This window comes from Aegilops tauschii, chromosome 1 (assembly GCF_002575655.3).
Source record: "Aegilops tauschii subsp. strangulata cultivar AL8/78 chromosome 1, Aet v6.0, whole genome shotgun sequence".
NCBI classification, from domain to species: domain Eukaryota; kingdom Viridiplantae; phylum Streptophyta; class Magnoliopsida; order Poales; family Poaceae; genus Aegilops; species Aegilops tauschii.
This window is the reverse complement of record NC_053035.3, coordinates 429,304,786-429,327,701: the sequence shown is the minus strand read 5'-3', so window position 1 is coordinate 429,327,701 and position 22,916 is coordinate 429,304,786. Positions and strand designations below refer to the sequence as shown.

Genomic DNA, 22,916 nt, shown 5'->3' with positions numbered 1-22,916 from the left:
CTGCAAAAAATCAGCCAAAATAGGAAGACCTAGAAAATTTGTTTATTGATCAGAAGCAATTGGAATCAATATTTTATCACGTTCTGGTGATTTTTAACAATTGTTTTCGTGAACAGAAAGTTTCTGGAATTTTCTGCAAGATCAAATAACGATCATCCAAGAAGATCCTATAGGTTTAACTTGGCACAAACACTAATTAAAACATAAAAACACATCTAACCAGAGGCTAGATAAAATATTTATTCCTAAACATAAGCAAAAAGCAAAAAACTAAAACTAAAATTGGGTTGCCTCCCAACAAGCGCTATCGTTTAACGCCCCTAGCTAGGCATAATAGCAAGGATAGATCTAGGTATTGCCATCTTTGGTAGGCAATCCATAAGTGGCTCTCATGATAGATTCATATGGTAGTTTTATTTTATTTCTAGGGAAGTGTTCCATGCCTTTCTTTAATGGAAATCGGAATCTAATATTCCCGTCCTTCATATCAATAATTGCACTAATCGTTCTAAGGAAAGGTCTACCAAGAATAATAGGACATGAAGGATTGGAATCTATATCAAGAACAATAAATCTACGGGCACATAGTTCTTTTTTGCAACAATAAGAACATCATTAATTCTTCCCATAGGTTTCTTAATAGTGGAATCCGCAAGGTGCAAGTTTAAAGAGCAATCATCAAAATCACGGAAACCTAGCAAATCGCACAAAGTTTTTGGAATCATGGAAACACTAGCACCCAAATCACACAAAGCATAGCATTCATGATCTTTAATCATAATTTTAATAGTAGGTTCCCACTCATCATAAAGTTTTCTAGGGATAGAAACTCCCAACTCAAGCTTTTCTTCATAAGATTGCATCAAGGCATCAACGATATGTTTGGTAAAGCTTTATTTTGACTATAAGCATGAGAAGAATTTAGCACTGATTGCAACAAGGAAATACAATCTATCAAAGAGAAATTATCATAATTAAATTCCTTGAAATCCAAAATAGTGGGTTTATTAATATCTAGGGTTTTGTTCTCTTCAATCCCACTTTTATCAATTTTAGCACCAAGATCTAAAAACTCCGAATTTTTGGAACGCCTTCTAGGTAAAGGTGGATCATATTCAGTCCCATCATTATCAAGATTCATATTGAAAAACAAAGATTTAATAGGGGAAACATCAATAACTTTTAGATCTTCATCTTTATTTTCATAAAAATTTGAAGCACACGCTTTTATAAAGCAATCTTTCTTAGCACGCATCCTAGCGGTTCTTTCTTTGCACTCATCAATGGAAATTCTCATGGCTTTGAGAGACTCATTGATATCATGGTTAGGAGGAATAGATCTCAGTTTCAAAGAATCAACATCAAGAGAAATTCTATCAACGTTCCTAGCTAATTCATCAACTTTAAGCAATTTTTCTTCAAGCAAGGCATTGGAATTCTTTTGCGAATTCATAAACTCCTTAACAATAATCTCAAATTCAGAGGGAATCTTATTAAAATTTCCATAAGAATTGTTGTAGGAATTACCATAATTATTAGAGGAATTGCTAGGATAAGCCTAGGATTAAAGTTTCCTCTATACGCGTTGTTACCAAATTATTCCTACCAACAAAATTCACATCCATAGATTCATTATTATTCTCAATCAAAGTAGACAAAGGCATATCATTAGGATCAGAAGAAACACTTTTACTAGCAAATAATTTCATAAGTTCATCCATCTTTCCACTTAAAACATTAATTTCTTCTATCGTATGCACTTTTTTATTAGTAGATCTTTCAGTGTGCCATTGAGAATAATTAACCATAATATTATCTACGAGTTTAGTAGCTTCTCCTAAAGTGATTTCCATAAAAGTGCCTCCCGCGGCCGAATCTAAAAGATTTCTAGAAGCAAAATTCAATCCGGCATAAAATTTTTGTATAATCATCCACAAATTCAAACCATGTGTAGGGCAATTACGTATCATTAATTTCATCCTCTCCCAAGCTTGTGCAACATGTTCATGATCAAGTTGCTTAAAATTCATAATATCGTTGCTAAGAGAGATAATCTTAGCGGGAGGAAAATACTTAGAGATAAAAGCATCTTTGCACTTATTCCAAGAATCAATACTATTTTTAGGCAAAGACGAAAGCCAAGCTTTAGCACGATCTCTAAGCGAAAAAGGAATAGCTTCAATTTAACAATATCATTGTCAACATCTTTCTTCTTTTGCATATCACACAAATCAACTAAGCTATTTAGATGAGTAGCGGCATCTTCACTAGGAAGGCCGACAAATTGATCTTTCATGACAAGGTTCAACAAAGCAGCATTGATTTCACAAGATTCAGTATCGGTAAGAGGAGCAATCGGAGTGCTAAGGAAATCATTATTGTTGGTATTGGAAAATCACATAATTTGGTATTATCTTGAGCCATCGTGACAAGCAAGCAATCCAACACACGAGCAAACAAGAAGCAAGAGAAAAAGAGGCGAACGAAAAAGAGAGGGCAAATAAAACGGCAAGGGTGAAGTGGGGGAGAGGAAAACAAGAGGCAAATGGCAAATAATGTGATGCGGGAGATAATGATTTGTGATGGGTACTTGGTATGTTGACTTTTGCGTAGACCTCCCCGGCAACGGCGCCATAAATCCTTCTTGCTACCTCTTGAGCACTGCGTTGGTTTTCCCTTGAAGAGGAAAGGGTGATGCAGCAAAGTAGCGAAAGTATTTCCCTCGGTTTTTGAGGACCAAGGTATCAATCCAGTAGGAGGCTACGCGCGAGTCCCTCGCACCTACACAAACAAATAAATCCTCGCAACCAACGCGATAAGGGGTTGTCAATCCCTACACTGTCACTTACGAGAGTGAGATCTGATAGATATGATAGGATAATATTTTTGGTATTTTTATGATAAAGATGCAAAGTAAAATAAAAGCAAAATAAAAAGCAACAGAAATAACTAAATGTTGGAAGATTAATATGATGAAGATAGACCCGGGGGCCATAGGTTTCACTAGTGGCTTCTCTCAAGAGCATAAGTATTTTACGGTGGGTGAACAAATTACTGTTGAGCAATTGACAGAATTGAGCATAGTTATGAGAACATCTAGGTATGATCATGTATATAGGCATCACGTCCGAGACAAGTAGACCGACTCCTGCCTGCATCTACTACTATTACTCCACACATCGACCGCTATCCAGCATGCATCTAGAGTATTAAGTTCATAAGAACAGAGTAACGCCTTAAGCAAGATGACATGATGTAGAGGGATAAATTCATGCAATATGATAAAAAAACCCATCTTGTTATCGTCGATGGCAACAATACAATACGTGCCTTGCTGCCCCTACTGTCACTGGGAAAGGACACCGCAAGATTGAACCCAAAGCTAAGCACTTCTCCCATTGCAAGAAAGATCAATCTAGTAGGCCAAACCAAACTGATAATTCGAAGAGACTTGCAAAGATAACCAATCATACATAAAATAATTCAGAAGATTCAAATATTGTTCATAGATAAACTTGATCATAAACCCACAATTCATCGGTCTCAACAAACACACCGCAAAAGAAGATTACATCGAATAGATCTCCACGAGAGAGGGGGAGAACATTGTATTGAGATCCAAAAAGAGAGAGGAAGCCATCTAGCTAATAACTATGGACCCGAAGGTCTGAGGTAAACTACTCACACTTCATCGGAGAGGCTATGGTGTTGATGTAGAAGCCCTCCGTGATGGATGCCCCCTCCGGCGGAGCTCCGGAACAGGCCCCAAGATGGGATCTCGTGGGTACAGAAGGTTGCGGCGGTGGAATTAGGTTTTTGGCTCCGTATCTGATCGTTTGGGGGTACGTAGGTATATATAGGAGGAAGGAGTACGTCGGTGGAGCAACATGGGGCCCACGAGGGTGGAGGGCGCGCCCCCCTACCTCATGGCTTCCTAGAAGCTTCCTTGACGTAGGGTCCAAGTCTCCTGGATCATGTTCGTTCCGAAAATCACGTTCCCGAAGGTTTCATTCCGTTTGGACTCCGTTTGTTTCCACCGTTGGATGGTAATCCGATGGAAAAGGCAAAAAGTGTCTGAGCCGCCCCTAGTTTTGGCAGCTGCGAGTACTAATTTCCAGCTGTTCTCTGTTGTCTCTGCGTGCCACTCACACCGTCATTGCTACGCTCTTCTCGCTCCACACCTCCGTCCAGGAAGAACTGGTGTGACGCCCCCGATTTGACCGTACACTAATCATGCACGCAAATGTGTACGATCAAGATCAGGGACTCACGGGAAGATATCACAACACAACTCTAAAACATAAATAAGTCATACAAGCATCATAATACAAGCCAGGGGCCTCGAGGGCTCGAATACAAGTGCTCGATCATAGACGAGTCAGCGGAAGCAACAATATCTGAGTACAGACATAAGTTAAACAAGTTTGCCTTAAGAAGGCTAGCACAAACTGGGATACAGATCGAACGAGGCGCAGGCCTCCTGCCTGGGATCCTCCTAACTACTCCTGGTCGTCGTCAGCGGGCTGCACGTAGTAGTAGGCACCTCCAGTGTCGTAGGTGTCTTCGTCGACGGTGGCGTCTGGCTCCTGGACTCCAACATCTGGTTGCGGCAACCAGATAGAAAGGAAAAGGGGGAAAAGAGGGAGAGAAGCAACCGTGAGTACTCATCCAAAGTACTCGCAAGCAAGGAGCTATACTACATATGCATGGGTATATGTGTAAAGGGGCATATCAGTGGACTGAACTGCAGAATGCCAGAATAAAAGGGGGGTAGCTAGTCCTGTCGAAGACTACGCTTCTGGCCATCTCCATCTTACAGCATGTAGAAGAGAGCAGATTGAAGTCCTCCAAGTAGCATCGCATAGCATAATCCTACCCGGCGATCCCCTCCTCGTCGCCCTGTTAGAGAGCGATCACCGGGTTGTATCTGGCACTTGGAAGGGTGTATTTTATTCAGTATCCGGTTCTAGTTGTCATAAGGTCAAGGTACAACTCCGGGTCGTCCTTTTACCGAGGGACACGGCTATTCGAATAGATAAACTTCCCTGCAGGGGTGCACCACATAACCCAACACGCTCGATCCCATTTGGCCGGACACACTTTTCTGGGTCATGCCCGGCCTCGTAAGATCAACACGTCGCAGCCCCACCTAGGCCCAACAGAGAGGTCAGCACGCCGGTCTAATCCTAAGTGCGCAGGGGTCTGGGCCCATCGCCCTATGCACACCTGCACGTTGCGAACGCGGCCGCGAGCAGACCTAGCAACCCACACGATCACGGCGGTTACGTCAAAGCGGTCCAACACGGCGCGCGCCACTCAGTCGCTGACGTCACGAAGGCTTCGGCTGATACCACGACGCCGGGATACCCATAACTACTCCCGCGTAGATGGTTAGTGCGTATAGACCAAATGGCCAGACTCAGATCAAATACCAAGATCTCGTTAAGCGTGTTAAGTAACCGCGAACGCCGACCAGGGCCAGGCCCACCTCTCACCTGGGTGGTCTCAACCTGCCCTGTCGCTCCGCCACAAAGATCCACTTGCGGGTACTCCTACGAGCCGACCCGACTTTAGTCATCACATGTGTCATGTAAATAGTATATAAGTATGTACCCGTGATCACCGCCCAGGTGATCACGGCCCGATAGTATAGCACAGCAGACGGACAAGAATGTAGGGCCACTGATGGAAAACTAGCATCCTATACTAAGCATGTAGGATTGCAGGTAAAGGTAACAACAGTAGTAGCAAGGATAGGCTATGCAATCAGGATAGGATATCGAAAAGCAGTAACATGCTACACTACTCTAATGCAAGCAATATAGAGAAGATTAGGCGATATCTGGTGATCAAGGGGGGGGGGCTTGCCTGGTTGCTCTGGCAAGTAGGAGGGGTCGTCAACTCCGTAGTCGAACTGGGCAGCAGCAGGGTCGGTCTCGTAGTCTACCGGAGAGAAGAGGGGGGAAGAAACAGTAAATACAATGCAAACATAAACATGACGATGCGTGACATGACAATGAGCGGTGCTAGGTGTGTCCTAACGCGACAGTAGGTGGTACCGGCGAAGGGGGGGAACATCCGGGAAGTATTCCCGATGTTTCGCGTTTTCGGACAGACGGATCGGAGGGGGAAAGTTGCTAGTTCGATAGGTTAGGGAGGTGTGGTGGACGAACGGACTGCGTATTCGGATTCGTCTCGTCGTTCTGAGCAACTTTCATGTAGAAAACATTTTCATCCGAGTTACGGTTTAAAAGATATGAATTTTTGAAGATTATTTGAATTTCTGGAATTATTTGAATTTAGAAAAAATGAATTATGATGTCAGCATGATGTAATGCTGACGTCAGCAGGTCAACAGGTCGGCTGACCAGTCAAACCAGACAGGTGGGTCCAGTGGGACCCACATGTCATTGACAGGGCACTAACAGAGTTTTATAATTAACTTAAACAAGGTTATTAGCAGGTAGGCCCCACCTGTCAGTGCCTATTTAGATTAATTAATTAGTTTTATTTATAAAAATAATTTTTTTTGTTAATTATGCGGCGGGGCCTGCCCAGTCAGCAGTTGACTGGGGTCAACCCAGTCAACGGGGCCTGCGGGGCCCGCTGGCAGTGACCCAGGGGTGGCCCCAGGTGTGCCAGCTCAGCAGGCCGGCGGTTGAACGCCGGCGAGCATGAAAACGCGGCGGAGGGCGCTCGGCCTCGTCGGGATTCGTCTACAAGGGGCCTACACGGGCGCGGGCGGGCGCGTTCGAACGGGGAGAGCCCGCCGCGTCGCGTGGCGAGGCCGGCCGGAGCTGGAGCTGCCGGAAACGGCGCCGGCGACGAGCAGAAGCGGCGCCGGAGTTCGGGCTGGAGCGGGTGCGGCTATAGAGCGCGCGAGCGGCCAAACTAACCAGCTAGGCGGGTGCTGCACGATGCGGTCAAGCTAACGGGCATACGCCCATGACCAATTGGTCACCGGAGAACCGCCGGCGACGAGCTCCGCGGCGCTGCGTTCGGGCGCGCGTGGGGAAAGCAGCTAGGGGGCGCGCGAGAGTGAAAGGACAGGGGAGGAGGCAGAGGAGCTCACCGCGCGGCACACGGAGGCCGGTGAGAGGCTTAGTAGCAGCAGCAGTCGCCGGAGTCGAAGAAGACGGCGGCGACCCGAGGAAGAAGGCGATGGCGTTGGGGGGTGATGTAGGGGGTCCCGGCTCGAGCAGGTGGTCGGGGAGGACGGGCTCGACGCGGCGGAGCTCGTGGACACGTCGGGGAGGAGAACGGGGCTCGGTGGCCGCGGAAACGACGGCGGCACGTCGGCGACCGCGCTCGGGCGGTGGGGAAGGCGGGAGCGGCGTGGATCTGGGGGGAGAGGGAGAGGCGCAGAGGCCGAGAGGGGCAAGTGGGAGGGATGGGCGGAGGCCGAGGCGTCGGGGCGGCCTTATCCTCCCCCGTCGCCGGCGAGGTGGTGCGGCGGGGACCTGCCCCTGTTCCGACCCCGGTCGGGGGAACAGGGAAGGGGAGGGCGACCCGGGGAGGTGGGCTAGGCCGGCTGGGCCTGGGGTCGACCCAGTTGGGCCAGGGTCCAGTGGGGGGGGCTTCTCCTTCTCCTTTTTTTTTCTTTGTTTGTTCTGTTTTCTTTTGTATTTTCTTTTTATTTATTTTCTTTTCTGTTTTAATTCATTTAAAAGTATTTAGGCATTTTATAAAAATATGTTTTCTTTAGTATAATTACCCTTGTAATATTTGGCATGGCCCGAACATTTTTGTTTAAATTTTTGAAAACTTTTATTTTCCACTTTAAATTTAATTGAATTTTGAATTAGGAGTTTGAAAAGAAATGTGATTTAAATGTGATCAAGCCCTGTTTAGCAACATGATTAGCTTAATCACAAAGAGTTACTGTAGCATGATTCTCGGGGTGTTACAAATCTCCTCCACTACAAGAAATCTCGTCCCGAGATTTAGGAGGTAGAAGGAAACAGTGCGGGGTATTCTTCGCGCAGACAATCCTCTCGTTCCCAAGTGGCCTCATCTTCAGAATGGTGCGACCACTGGACTTTGAGAAACTTGATCGCCTTCTGACGTGTGCAGCGTTCAGCTTGGTCGAGAATGCGGACCGGATGCTCCTTATAGGAGAGGTCTTGCTGCAATTCGAGCACTTCATGATCCACAGCTCGGATTGGGTCCTTGAAGCAACGGCGGAGCTGTGACACATGGAACACATCGTGAACCTGAGAAAGGTTCGGCGGTAGCTCCAGTTGGTATGCCACTTTTCCACGCCTTTCGAGAATAGTGAATGGCCCAATATAGCGAGGAGCTAGTTTGCCCTTGATCCCGAAGCGGTGAGCACCCTTCATAGGTGTGACTCGAAGATAAGCCTTTTCGCCAGGTTGATAGACCATGTCTTTATGATGACGGTCATACTGACTCTTCTGACGTGACTGAGCAGTCTTGAGATTCTCACGGATAATGCGGACTTGTTCTTCGGCATCTTGGATAATATCCGGACCGAAGAGTGGACGTTCCCCAGTTTCTGACCAGTTCAGAGGGGTTCGGCACTTTCGCCCATATAACACTTCAAGGGGGCCATCTTCAGACTAGCTTGATAGCTATTATTATAAGAGAACTCAGCATACGGGAGAGATTCCTCCCATTTCTTGCCGAAGGAAATAACGCAAGCTCGAAGCATGTCTTCGAGAACTTGGTTGACGCGTTCAACTTGTCCTTGCGATTGAGGATGAAACGCAGTACTGAATGACAGATGAGTTCCCATGGCTTCTTGGAAACTTGCCCAGAATCTTGAAGTGAATAAGCTGCCACGGTCTGAGCTGATAACCAATGGAATACCGTGGAGTGAAACAATCCTGGACATATAGAGCGTTGCCAACTGGCTAGCAGTGATTGTTTCTTTGACTGCCAGAAAATGTGCAACTTTGGAAAGCCGGTCAATGACGACAAGAATAGCATCATTACCTTTCTGTGATTTGGGAAATCCAGTGACGAAGTCCATCTCAACATGGTCCCATTTCCATTCAGGAATAGAGATAGGTTGCAGAGTTCCAGCAGGCCTTTGATGTTCTGCTTTGATACGACGGCAAACGTCACACTCAGCAACATAACGAGCAATGGCTTGCTTCATATTAGACCACCAGAATCTCTGACGGATGTCTTGGTACATCTTTGTACTACCAGGATGGATACATAGAGGCGTATCATGAGCTTCTTTCATAACTTCCTGTGTCATATCCAGGTTTTTCTCTGCACATGGCACCACTAGGCGGCCCTTGAAGTATAAGGTGCCATCTTCAGCAACGGTGAAGAATGAGGGCTTTCCTTCTGCGAGGTAGCGCTTAATCTTGTGGGCTTCAGAGTCATACTTCTGTAGCCTTTTGATGCTGTCCTCGAGATCTGGTTTAGCAACTAGGGTATTGAGGGAACCCTGGGTAACAACGTGGAGGTTCACCTTGCCAAACTCCTTAGGAGGGGGAGCGAGTGCACCCGAAGGAACAATATGGAGGTTCAGCTTCCTGAATTATTCAACAAGCGAGGGCTGAACTTTGTGAACCTGGAGGTGGTTGCAGTAAGACTTGCGGCTCAAGGCATCAGCCATTACATTAGCCTTGCCTGGCGTATAGGAAATACCCAAGTCGAAGTCTGCAACAAGCTCCATCCATCTCTGCTGACGGAGGTTCAGGTCTGGCTGAGTAAACAGATACTTCAGACTTTGGTGGTCGGTGAAGATCTCACAACGATTACCGAGAAGGTAATGTCGCCACTGCTTCAGCGCATGAATGACAGCAGCAAGTTCGAGGTCATGAACTGGGTAGTTCTCTTCGTGAGGGCGCAATTGCCGAGAGGCATATGCAATCACTTTGCGGTCTTGCATTAGGACACAGCCTAATCCTTGACGGGAAGCGTCGCAGTAAATGACGAAGTCCTTCTTAGTATCAGGTGGAGCTAGAACTGGGGCAGAAGTCAACTTGTCTTTGAGTGCCTGGAAACTTTCCTGACACTTGTCTGTCCATTGGAACTTGACACCCTTATGCAACAGGTTAGTCAGAGGCCTGGCGATCTTAGAGAAGTTCTCGACAAATCGACGACAATAGCTGGCGAGACCGAGAAAACTTCTGACTTGCTTAACGTTCTTGGGAGGAGTCCAATCAAGAATAGCCTGAACTCGCTCGGGGTTGACGGCAATACCATCCTTAGAGATGACATGCCCAAGATAGGTTACTTCCGGTAGCCAGAATTCACATTTGGAGAACTTGGCATATAGTTGATGCTCTCGTAGCTTTTCCAGCACAAGTCGAAGATGTTCAGCATGTTCTTCTTCGTTCTTGGAAAATACTAGGATATCATCCAGATAAACCACGATGAACTTGTCGAGGTAATCCATGAATATATAGTTCATCAGACGACAGAAGGTGGCTGGAGCATTGGTTAAACCGAAAGACATGACGGTGTACTCGTATGAACCATAGCGAGTCACGAAGGCGGTCTTTGGGATATCCTCTTCGCGAACACGGATCTGGTGGTAACCTAACCTCAAGTCGAGCTTAGAGAACACTGACGAACCCGCCAGTTGATCATATAGATCATTGATCCGAGGAAGAGGGTATTTATTCTGAATGGTAGCTTGGTTTATAGGACGGTAGTCTTGAACTAACCGGTTTGTCCCATCCTTCTTCTTGACAAAGAGAGAAGGTGCTCCCCAAGGAGAGCAACTTGGGCGAATGAATCCTTTGCGAAGAGATTTGTCGATTTCCTCCTTAAGCTCAAGGAGTTCATGCGGCGGCATCTTGTAGGGTCGCTTGGCTATAGGAGTGGTGCCTGGTTTCAAGTCGATGATGAATTCGACAGCTCTAGCAGGGGGAATCCCTGGAAGTTCTTCAGGGAAGACGTCGAGGAATTCACGCACGACGGGAATGTTTTCAATGCCCTCGAGTGGTGCAGCGTTCAATGCATTCAATGCATAGAGCCTTGCCTCAGCATTTTGCACCAGATGGGCTTGGTAAGTAACTATCTCATCTGAAGGGTGTAGCAGATGGACGGTCTTAGTGGTGCAAACGATTGAAGCAGTATGCGCTTTTAACCAATTCATTCCCAGAATGAGATCAATGCTACAGGACTTCAGTACGATGGGAGAGACAAGAAATTCCAGTCCTTCAATTTCAACAGTAACGTCGTGACTAACCATAGAGGTTTGACATTGGCCCGCAGGGGTGTGTACCACTAGCGGAGTGTTTATCTCTTCGTAATTAATGCCATGCAGGAATGCAAATTCTGCTGATATGAATGAATGGGATGCTCCTGTATCAAATAAAACGGATGCTGGTACTGAATTTACGAGGAGTGTACCCATCACAGTAGCAGGCTGGTCTTGAGCTTCGCTGAGATCAACGTGGTTGGCATGAGCACGACCATAAGACTTAGCATTGTTGTTGCGGGGCTGGTTGTTACCACGGCCAGCTGCTGGAAGGGCCAGTTGATTCTGGTTCTGATAGCAGTTCCTGGCAAAGTGACCCGGTTGACCACACTTGAAGCACAGACCATTATCGGAAGTGGGAACAGGAGCCCCAGGTGGGGGAGCTGGTAGCTTTGACTGCCTAGATGGTGGAGGAGGCAGACGCGGTGCAGCATAAGATTTCCTGGGAGCAGGTGCATTTGGACGGTACATGCTGTTCGGGATCCATATCTTTCGTTTCTGCGAGGGCGGGCCCGAAGATGAGCCCGTGTCACGGTTGTGCCTCTGAGAGCTCTGGTATTCCTGCAGACCAGTCTCGACATTGATGGCCTTATTCACCAAGGTGGCGAAATCGGCGAAGTCATGCACTAGAAGTGCAAGCTTGATGTCAGCTTGAAGGCCATCACGGAACTTCTCCTGTCTGCGTGCATCAGTTGCAATGTCTTCTTCAGCATAGCGGGACAAGTCCAGAAATTCCCGCTGATAAGCTTCGACAGTTTTGTTGCCTTGGGTGAGGTTGCGGAACTCACGCTTCTTCCGGTCCATGACTCCCTGAGGAATGAAGCGGGCACGGAAAGCAGCTTGGAAGTCTGGCCAGGTGATGATTGTTCCAGCTGGCAGAGTACGCCTGTGGCTGTCCCACCATTGAGCTGCGGGTCCCTTCAGAAAGAAGGAAGCAAAGTTGACATAGCTGGCAGGGGCTACATCGGCAGACTCCATCTCATAGGTGATGTCACGGAGCTAGTCATCAGCATCCAGAGGCTGAGTTGAGCTGCGGTAGATGGTTGGGTTGAGGCGTATGAAATCTTGAAGAGTCACTTGGGCTGGCTGCTGGTTCATATTGGGGCGAGGAAACTGAGCCATCATATTTTCCATGAACTGGCGGTTCAGTTCAAACTGTTGGATCATACCAGCCATGTACTCAGGTGGTGGTGGGGCATCGCCACCACGACCACGACCACCCGGTCTAACCATCCTGCTAATATATAACAGGGGTAGTTCAGCATTGAGAAATATTTGCAAAGACAAGAATCATTCATGACGAAACATGCATAACGAGAGGAGCACGATAGTTACTACATAGTAGTCGGCATAACTTACAAAAGGGGTCATGCATAGAGTTCAGTACATAGAGTTCAGTACATAGACTAAAACATCATAGGCGGCACACAGGCTCGCGGCGAATGCATCTAACACTACAAGCAAGCCTACATCAGTCCCAAGAGGTACTGTGGAGGTAATCGTAGCCCGATAGCTGGTAGTGAGGCAACGGATAGCCCTCCACGTCAGCAGACTGGGGGCCACGGATACTCAGGTGTAGAGCCCGACGCTCAGGTGGCAGAAGAGGACCAAGTGCAGGGGAGTAGCCTCCCACCTCTGGCCAACCGACACCGTGGGGCATCACGGTCCTGGCTGGGTAGATCGCAGTACGCGGTACCTGTCCAGATCGGACAAAGGGGTGCAGCAGCGTTAGAGCACGGTAAAGGTGCTGACGGGTGGTGTACATCTCGTGGTGAAGAGCTCGGTTAGCTCGATCCAGCCCATCAGCATGCAGAACCAGGTTCTGATGGTAGAAGGGCTCTCGGGTGACAGTGGAGTAGGCAGCAGTATAGTATCCCTCCGCACCAACATCGGATGCGATAGCAATGTGCCTGAAAGGGGAGGTGTCCAACTCCCGATACTCTCCACGAAGACGTGTCAGAGCAGCATAGGCAGCATCGTGGACAGCCATATCGATGGTCACACCAACACCATGTGCGGTGTGCAGCACAGTAGTGGAGTCATACTCCCGAGAGTAGAGGTGGACGATGGCACGGTACTGCTCCTGGTTAAAGTCCTGGTACTCCTCGTAGACGGTGTACTCAGGGTGCCAGCGATAACCCAGATAGGTCATCATCTCAGCTAGCACCGCAGGTGATCCCGAGGCACCAATGGCCGTCGTGTGGCGAACGACCTGCCTCGTGGGTTCCATCTGAAAGCAAAGACGTTTCAAAGGAGTCAAATGACAGTGTGTGAATTGTTCAAAATACTATTCTAAGAAACAACTATGGCTTATCCAACTTTGGGGTGAATGCGGTCACGGGATCCTAGTGTTAGAGTTAGTAAATTCGTTTAACCCGAGTAGAAGAGAGTTCAGAGTCCCAGAGTAAAGGTCGAGGAGTAAAAGATCCTAGTACCACCCAATGGCGACGTGGGCCCGTAAGACACACAGCCATGTTAGTAAAAGTTTTGTAATGTCTAGCCTCGACTTCGGCCAAGGAGTGTGGAAAGGGGGATTCCTACAGGCAGTCGGCTCTGATACCAACTTGTGACGCCCCCGATTTGACCGTACACTAATCATGCACGCAAATGTGTACGATCAAGATCAGGGACTCACGGTAAGATATCACAACACAACTCTAAAACATAAATAAGTCATACAAGCATCATAATACAAGCCAGGGGCCTCGAGGGCTCGAATACAAGTGCTCGATCATAGACGAGTCAGCGGAAGCAACAATACACGTTGCGAACGCGGCCGCGAGCAGACCTAGCAACCCACACGATCACGACGGTTACGTCAAAGCGGTCCAACACGGCACGCGCCACTCAGTCGCTGACGTCACGAAGGCTTCGGCTGATACCACGACGCCGGGATACCCATAACTACTCCCGCGTAGATGGTTAGTGCGTATAGACCAAATGGCCAGACTCAGATCAAATACCAAGATCTCGTTAAGCGTGTTAAGTAACCGCGAACGCCGACCAGGGCCAGGCCCACCTCTCACCTGGGTGGTCTCAACCTGCCCTGTCGCTCCGCCACAAAGATCCACTTGCGGGTACTCCTACGAGCCGACCCGACTTTAGTCATCACATGTGTCATGTAAATAGTATATAAGTATATACCCGTGATCACCGCCCAGGTGATCACGGCCCGATAGTATAGCACAGCAGACGGACAAGAATGTAGGGCCACTGATGGAAAACTAGCATCCTATACTAAGCATGTAGGATTGCAGGTAAAGGTAACAACAGTAGTAGCAAGGATAGGCTATGCAATCAGGATAGGATATCGAAAAGCAGTAACATGCTACACTACTCTAATGCAAGCAGTATAGAGAAGATTAGGCGATATCTGGTGATCAAGGGGGGGCTTGCCTGGTTGCTCTGGCAAGTAGGAGGGGTCGTCAACTCCGTAGTCAAACTGGGCAGCAGCAGGGTCGGTCTCGTAGTCTACCGGAGAGAAGAGGGGGGAAGAAACAGTAAATACAATGCAAACATAAACATGACGATGCGTGACATGACAATGAGCGGTGCTAGGTGTGTCCTAACGCGACAGTAGGTGGTACCGGCGAAGGGGGGGAACATCCGGGAAGTATTCCCGATGTTTCGCGTTTTCGGACAGACGGACCGGAGGGGGAAAGTTGCTAGTTCAATAGGTTAGGGAGGTGTGGTGGACGAACGGACTGCGTATTCGGATTCGTCTCGTCGTTCTGAGCAACTTTCATGTAGAAAACATTTTCATCCGAGTTACGGTTTAAAAGATATGAATTTTCAAAGATTATTTAAATTTCTGGAATTATTTGAATTTAGAAAAAATGAATTATGACGTCAGCATGAGGTAATGCTGACGTCAGCAGGTCAACAGGTCGGCTGACCAGTCAAACCAGACAGGTGGGTGCAGTGGGACCCACATGTCATTGACAGGGCACTAACAGAGTTTTATAATTAACTTAAACAAGGTTATTAGCAGGTAGGCCCCACCTGTCAGTGCCTATTTAGATTAATTAATTAGTTTTATTTATAAAAACATTTTTTTTAATTATGCGGCGGGGCCCGCATGTCAGTGGCTGGGGCCTGCCCAGTCAGCAGTTGACTGGGGTCAACCCAGTCAACGGGGCCTGCGGGGCCCGCTGGCAGTGACCCAGGGGTGGCCCCAGGTGTGCCAGCTCAGCAGGCCGGCGGTTGAACGCCGGCGAGCATGAAAACGCGGCGGAGGGCGCTCGGCCTCGTCGGGATTCGTCTACAGGGGGCCTACACGGGCGCAGGCGGGCGCGTTCGAACGGAGAGAGCCCGCCGCGTCGCGTGGCGAGGCCGGCCAGAGCTGGAGCGGCCGGAAACGGCGCCGGCGACGAGCAGAAGCGGCGCCGGAGTTCGGGCTGGAGCGGGTGCGGCGTTAGAGCGCGCGAGCGGCCAAACTAACCAGCTAGGCGGGTGCTGCACGATGCGGTCAAGCTAACGGGCATACGCCCATGACCAATTGGTCACCGGAGAACCGCCGGCGACGAGCTCCGCGGCGCTGCGTTCGGGCGCGCGTGGGGAAAGCAGCTAGGGGGCGCGCGAGAGCGAAAGGACAGGGGAGGAGGCAGAGGAGCTCACCGCGCGGCACACGGAGGCCGGTGAGAGGCTTAGTAGCAGCAGCAGTCGCCGGAGTCGAAGAAGACGGCGGCGACCCGAGGAAGAAGGCGACGGCGTTGGGGGGTGATGTAGGGGGTCCCGGCTCGAGCAGGTGGTCGGGGAGGACGGGCTCGACGCGGCGGAGCTCGTGGACACGTCGGGGAGGAGAACGGGGCTCGGTGGCCGCGAAAACGACGGCGGCACGTCGGCGACCGCGCTCGGGCGGTGGGGAAGGCGGGAGCGGCGTGGATCTGGGGGGAGAGGGAGAGGCGCAGAGGCCGAGAGGGGCAAGTGGGAGGGATGGGCGGAGGCCGAGGCGTCGGGGCGGCCTTATCCTCCCCCGTCGCCGGCGAGGTGGTGCGGCGGGGACCTGCCCCTGTTCCGACCCCGGTCGGGGGAACAGGGAAGGGGAGGGCGACCCGGGGAGGTGGGCTAGGCCGGCTGGGCCTGGCGTCGGCCCAGTTGGGCCAGGGTCCAGTGGGGGGGGGGCCTTCTCCTTCTCCTTTTTTTTTCTTTGTTTGTTCTGTTTTCTTTTGTATTTTCTTTTTATTTATTTTCTTTTCTGTTTTATTTCATTTAAAAGTATTTAGGCATTTTATAAAAATATGTTTTCTTTAGTATAATTACCCTTGTAATATTTGGCATGGCCCGAACATTTTTGTTTAAAATTTTGAAAACTTTTATTTTCCACTTTAAATTTAATTGAATTTTGAATTAGGAGTTTGAAAAGAAATGTAATTTAAATGTGATCAAGCCCTGTTTAGCAACATGATTAGCTTAATCACAGAGAGTTACTGTAGCATGATTCTCGGGGTGTTACAAACTGGCTGTGAGGTCAAGCCCTCGCTCAAAGTTCGTCATGGCTACTGCCTCCTTATCACTCACTCCGTCTCCAAGAGGCCAGCATGCTGGGGAGAAGGCGGAGCCGCACTGGTGCCCAGAAGTTGTTCGACGAAATGGCTGTGAGGCCAACACGGGTGCCCAGCCTGGGTGTTGCTCGACGAAATGGCCGTGAGGCCAAGACTGGTTCTCGGGATGGCTAGCCGACGATGTGAGCAAGCCTAGCCAGCCCTCCACGCCAGTCAGGTCAGGTCATCGTGTTGTTCCCCATCTTGTAAGAATGGTGCAAGTAATTTCCAATGCTTGCGTTGCTTCTCCCTTTTGTTTTTGCGGGATGTTGTCACATACGACTACGACTAGAACATGGTAGCCATAGAAAAACATGTGATTCCTGGTTTGGTTGGCTGGCATTGGCAATACACACATTTGGTTGACGGACTGAACCTTCTGTGAGTTGTGATGCACATTTGATTTGTTGACTCAACCTTCTGTGAGTTGTGATGGACATTTGATTGACTGACTCAACCTTTGGTGGCTGCTATGTGCTTCTTCGTCGACGGGCTTTTTCGTGGGAAGCTGTGGTTGGTGGTCTTGCTGGCGTTGGTGCGGGTGGCGGCTTTGGATGTTTGGAAGCTTGGGTAGAGACGAGCGATGGCGATGGCTGTGGGCGTTGTTGACCTTCTTGGAGGCATCGCTGCAAGTGCCCTTTTCCTGTTGACAATAAAAAGACAAACACCACGACCCTCCAATTTCCACCAGCCTCCTGCCCTCAGTTGGCGATTAATAACCACTCTTCGATAGCGGGCATTGAAGATGGAGCTTGCCATATCTGCAGTAACAGGTGAACTCGTGAGCCGATTCATCTCCTTCCTTGCTGACAAGTATCGCTCGCCCCACCGCGCAGAGTTGGAAGAGAAGCAGTTGAAGAGGCTGCACCAACTTCTGCTGAGAGCCCGCACAGTCGTCGAAGAGGCAGATAGGCGGTACATCACCAACTCCGGTATGTTGGCGCAGCTCACCATGCTCGCCGACGCCATGTACCGAGGCTACTGGGCACTTGGGGCGTCCGGGTACATGTCGCTCGAAGAGACAGAGACTACTCCCGTGGAGGAGGAGGATGTGGGGGAAGTTCGCAACTCGTCTCCTCCCAAACGTCTCTGCATGGTTCGTGGCAACGCTAGGACGAACAAGTCTATGTACCTTGTCGACTTGCAAGGCGAGGTGGAGAGCTTGGAGGATGTAGTCGCCGACATGATGGAGTTCGTTGTTCTTTTGGGCGGGTGCGAACGTATGCTGCGTCGACCATACGACACATACCTTTACAGTGACAACATCATGTTCGGACGCCACGCCGAGAAGCAAAAACTCCTGAACTTCATGCTATGGCACAGCTCAAACTCGCCCGGTGGTGCTCCGGCTGTTCTCCCGGTCATCGGTGCTCCTGCAATCGGGAAGAGGACTCTCGTTGCCCATGTATGCAAGGACCAAAGGGTCAGTTCACACTTCTCTTCGATTCTGCACCTGAATGGAGATTCCTTCTGTAGATTTGCAGACCATGGTAGTCTCATGTCAGGGAGGATACTTGTAGTTGTTGAGCTTGTTTCAGAGGTCGACCAGGAGGACTGGGACAGGTTCCGTTCAACCGTAGGAACAAGCATGGACAGTGGAAGCAAGGTGATCATCATCAGTCGGCTTAAAAGTTCAGAGCGGCTCGGAACGGCGGAGCCAATCTTCCTCACCACCCTGTCGTACGAGGAGTTCAGCTACCTTTTCAAGACACTCGCATTCGGGAGCGCAAACCCCATGCAGCACCCGCGGCTGGCACGGATTGCAGACGAACTAGCCAGGGAGTTTCGGACAGAATGGTCACTCATCGCAACGAACATGTTAACGGATGTAATGAGAAGGAATCTGGATGTCCGTTTCTGGCTCGGCATGCAGAGCAGGCTGAGAAAATATGTGGAGAGGAACTTGTCCATGTTTGGGGAGCACCCGAGGTTGCTCGTTGAGAGACGCCACCATATAGACTTTACAGACTTTGTCTCGCATCCTGCTTCTCCACTCCGCATCCTGCTTTCCAGTACCAGTGGCAGCAGCCGCACTGAAGTTACGGTGGAAAGGGAATTGCTACCAAGGGTGAGGCTTGGGGATCTTGTGATGGATCCTGAAATTAGGCCACAAGGGGATTTCAATGTGGTTACATGGGATTCAAGGTTGCCACCTTACACCTTGTTTGTCCATTTTGTTCCAAATGGAAATGGTGCTCCAGGTGTGTCAGAACAGAGTACTCCCCTGTCTGGGAGGAAGCGCCCAGCAGTGCATTTGTAAGGCCTTTTGATTCAGACAATTTCTGCGCGAACTTCGTGGAGTTGGAATCTCAAGTACTCGCTCAGTTTATAAAGAGATAATTTAAATATTGACATGGTCTCCAATACATATCTTTTAATCATGGATTGTTATATTTTATTTTTCTTGAAAGTTTTAATGATACCATTTTCATTTTATCAATCTAAATAATTTTGGATACATATTTGTAATCAAAATTAGAAAATATTGAATGCAAGCCTTCTGTACTTATTTGTAGGATCCCTGTGTTCGACTTCTCGGAATATATCGATTCCTATGTTGTATTTATGAACTGTATTTTCTGTGTGAGTAAGATGTTCTATTTGTAGGATTGTAACTCATAGGAATTTTATCCAAAAAACCATTTGTATTGCATTTCATACGAAGTTTTTCATTGACCTAAACCTCTTGGAAATAATTCTTGTTTTGGTGTACTCGGTTTCTCATTAACCATTTGGATTGTGTGTCAGTTCCTCTATCTCCGGTAAGGCAGGATGCTGGGGAAGGTGGCACTGCTCTGGTGCCCAGATGATGTTCGATGAAATGACCGTGAGACCACCAACACCTTCTCGGGAGAGCTGAAGATGTGAGCATCCTAGCCTGCCGCGCCACTGAGGTTAGCACGTGGTTTTCCATCTTGTTAGAATTGTGAGTAATTTTGGGTTCTTGCTTTGATTCTCTCTACTGGTTAGATATGACTAGAAACTAGCAAGTAGAAAGATCAAACAGAGTTTGTTGCCGGACTTTGTTAGCACAAACGCTCTCACTTGGTTAGCTGGTAATTAAGCCAAACTAACCTTTTTTCTGATGGACTTCTACGCACTGGCATTTTCATTTCTTATACCCATTTTATTTATGCAGGCTGCCACAACAAACTTTCCTTAAAAGAGAAAAACATGGTCTGATGGTCTATATTAATTATGACCTGCCTTTCAATTCACATGCTTCACTGGATGCACAACTCCCAAGGTATCACAAAACAGTACTGAAATACATTATTACATAAAAATTAGGTAAATAGACCTGGACGCTTCTTCCCTGACAAGGATGTTTCAGGCTTGTCATGGACGCAACTCGGCACAGCGTGCACCAAGTGAGCAAATGAAGTGTAAGGCGGCAGCCTTGATTCCCATGAAATTAGCCTAAAATCTCCTTTGGGTAAGGCAGCGTGACCTGCTGCTGCTATTAGGTCCCCAAACATAATCCTAGGTAGACCCTGCTCCTCTGGAACATTAGCCATACCAATAGCAGAGTTTACGATGCCTGATGGAGCAGCAGGAGTTAAAATGTAGCGGCTGATTAGGTGTACCGGTTGGCCTCGACTAAGAAGCACCTGCGGGTGGGCACCAAAACAAGAGATGTTCTTATTGACAGAGTCTCTGGCACCCTCAACCTGTACAGCCAGAAATGAGCACTCAAGTTTTTCCGCAGTGCATCTGCGAGCACATTCGCTGTGATGAATGACCCTCCCAGCACCGTGGCGAACTCTTCCACCATCGCTGCTAGCCGCGGGTAGTCTGTCGGGTTTGTACTTCCGAATGCGAGTGTCTTGAAAAGGTACATGTACTCATCGAATGCCAGGGAGTTCAGAGAAACAGGCTTGATGGTTCCAAACTTCTCCAAGCCTGCGCTTCGACCCAAGATTATCACTTTACTTCCTCATCTACATCTGAAACAAACTCAACAACTACTAATATCCTCCCTGGCAGTCGTTCATGGTCTGTCATTTTGGAAAGATCATCTCCATTCAGGTGCAAAATCATAGAAAAGTGAGAACGCACTCTCTCAACATCGCATACATGGGCGACAAGAGTTATTTTCCCCAACTCCAGCATCACCAATGATTGGAAGCATGGCCAGAGAACCTGGGGTGTTGTGGTGCAGCAAGAACCGGATGATCTGCTGCTTCTCGACATGGCGGCCAAACATGAAGTTGCCGACGTAAAGATATGCGTCATAGGGTCTACGGGAGATGCGCTCGCATCCGCCCAAAAGGACAACAAACTCCGCCATGTTAGCAACACCAGCCTCTAGGTTTTGCAGAGCTCTTATTAGCTCTGAGTTGAAAACCCTGTGTGCTGCACTACCGACGATTGTGCGAGTACGCTTGTTAGGAGTGGAAACAGATAGATCAGACGAGTTACGTACCAATTCCTTATGTTTCCTGTACTTGATGGTGTCAAACACATGGTGGCCTTGGTACATGGCTGTCGCCATCCTCTTCAGCTGTACGAGCATGTAGGAGTTGGTGATGTATCGTGAGTCCGCCTCCTCGACGACCATGCCGAGTCTCAGCAAGAGTTGTTGTAGCCTCTCCACCTTCTCCTCCGAGCATACGTGATCCGTATACTTTCCCATCAGAAAAGAGATGATTCGATTAGCCAGATCGTCTGTGATAGCTGATATGGCAAGATTCATCTTTAGATGCTCTAAGCTAGGTGGTGTATGAGTGCAGAAAGATGCAGTTTATACAGACGTATGGTACAAGTCATTGATATACTCTACAGAGTATATGCCACCGATATTCCGGTCAATAAACTCGCCTGGTCAGCTACAGTGTCTCACGTTCACTTTCTAGTCAACCTCCTGAGTCTACGGCAGCTGCTCCATCACAGTGATATGCGAGGAAACTTTCTAGTCAAGATCCTGAGCTTTCAGCTAGCTGGATGCAATTCGTCAAGGTGTTCTTTGCCATACTTGGTTTTCTAGACTGCCGTCTGCCTAAGGTAATACATTCAATTGTCAATATCTTCATTTCCAACTTTCTTCATTAGTTTCATTTGAATACGCGTCGAGGAGAAAAGAGTAAATTCCACTTCCTTCTATCTTCTACTCCCTTCCGTTCCTAAATATAAGTCTTTTTAGATATTCCATTATGGACTACATACGGATGTATATAAACATATTTTAGAGTGTAGATTTACTTATTTTGCTCCGTATGTAGTCCCTTATATTTCCAATCTCTAAAAGACTTATATTTAGGAACGGAGAGAGTACTAGTTAGGGACCTGTGACATTGTTTACCCCGTCTGAAAAAGCTTGCCCTTTGTTACCACTTACCACTAGTAGTCTAGTACTTGTGTACTACTATTAGTAAAAGGCCATAATTTTTTTGTCACCTGACTTGGTTATTAGTTGATATAATTAAGGGCATTTGGTTAGCTGAGGTAAATCTTTCCTGATGGACTTTTATGCCCTTGTATTTCTATTTCCTATACCTATTTTATGCAGGCCATATTGCCATAACAAGCCTTCTTGAAGAGAGAAGAAGAATAGATAAGGATGACCCTTCTCCTTGTGCTCATGGATGGTAGCTGTTACATGGAAAAACAGTTAGTCCATACTACTGTACTGACTTGCTGAGCAAAGCGAAGGACTCCAAAGTCACCATGATTTTTCCATGCTGTATGAAAAGATCAGCTGATGTGCACTTCCAGGACTAGTCAAGATCATCGTGGAATCTTATTTCTTCAGAGTCTGGAGGTGGGCTCCCCTCCCTCCCCTCCCTCGCGTCGCCCGCTCGGGCGACTCGAGGGGCGATACCTAATCCCGCCGCCGCACCTCCCCCCTCCTCGAGCTCCCCTCGCCGCCACCGGAGGCAGCCGCCGGGCAAGCTTGGTGTGCTGCTGATGATGGTGGCGGCGGGGCCCTCGCTGCCTCGCCTCGCGCGCGGGGGGCTGCGGGATCTGGGGCGGCGGCCCTGTCTGGTGTGGCGCCTCCGGCTTTTGGCTCCTGGTGGCGCGGGCGTGGGCCGGCAGTCTTGACCGTGAGGACGGTGAGACCTCCGGAGGATGCGGATCTGGGCTCGGCGTCGGCTCCGGCTTCAACGGCGTCAGATCTGGCCGCCTCCACCCCAACTTTCTAGCGGCGTGCTCCTCCCCCCTCCAGATCCGGCCTGCTTCGACAT

The 22,916-nt window shown here is 48.6% G+C and overlaps 1 protein-coding gene and 1 pseudogene across 1 annotated transcript; one reads left to right on the top strand and one right to left on the bottom strand.

Annotated features, from left to right (window-relative positions):
- The first annotated feature begins 17,476 nt into the window (after positions 1 to 17,476).
- Positions 17,477 to 18,991, top strand: LOC109745499 (disease resistance protein RGA2-like). Its single transcript, XM_020304618.1, has one exon. The coding sequence runs from the start codon at positions 17,477 to 17,479 to the stop codon at positions 18,989 to 18,991; it is 1,515 nt and encodes a 504-aa protein (XP_020160207.1).
- Positions 18,992 to 19,983: 992 nt separating this feature from the next.
- Positions 19,984 to 21,475, bottom strand: LOC109745493 (disease resistance protein RGA2-like; annotated as a pseudogene).
- Positions 21,476 to 22,916: the final 1,441 nt, after the last annotated feature.

Excerpts from the sequence above, each read along its gene's own strand:
- LOC109745499 (XM_020304618.1), top strand. The coding sequence starts at position 17,477 with ATGGAGCTTGCCATATCTGCAGTAACAGGTGAACTCGTGAGCCGATTC.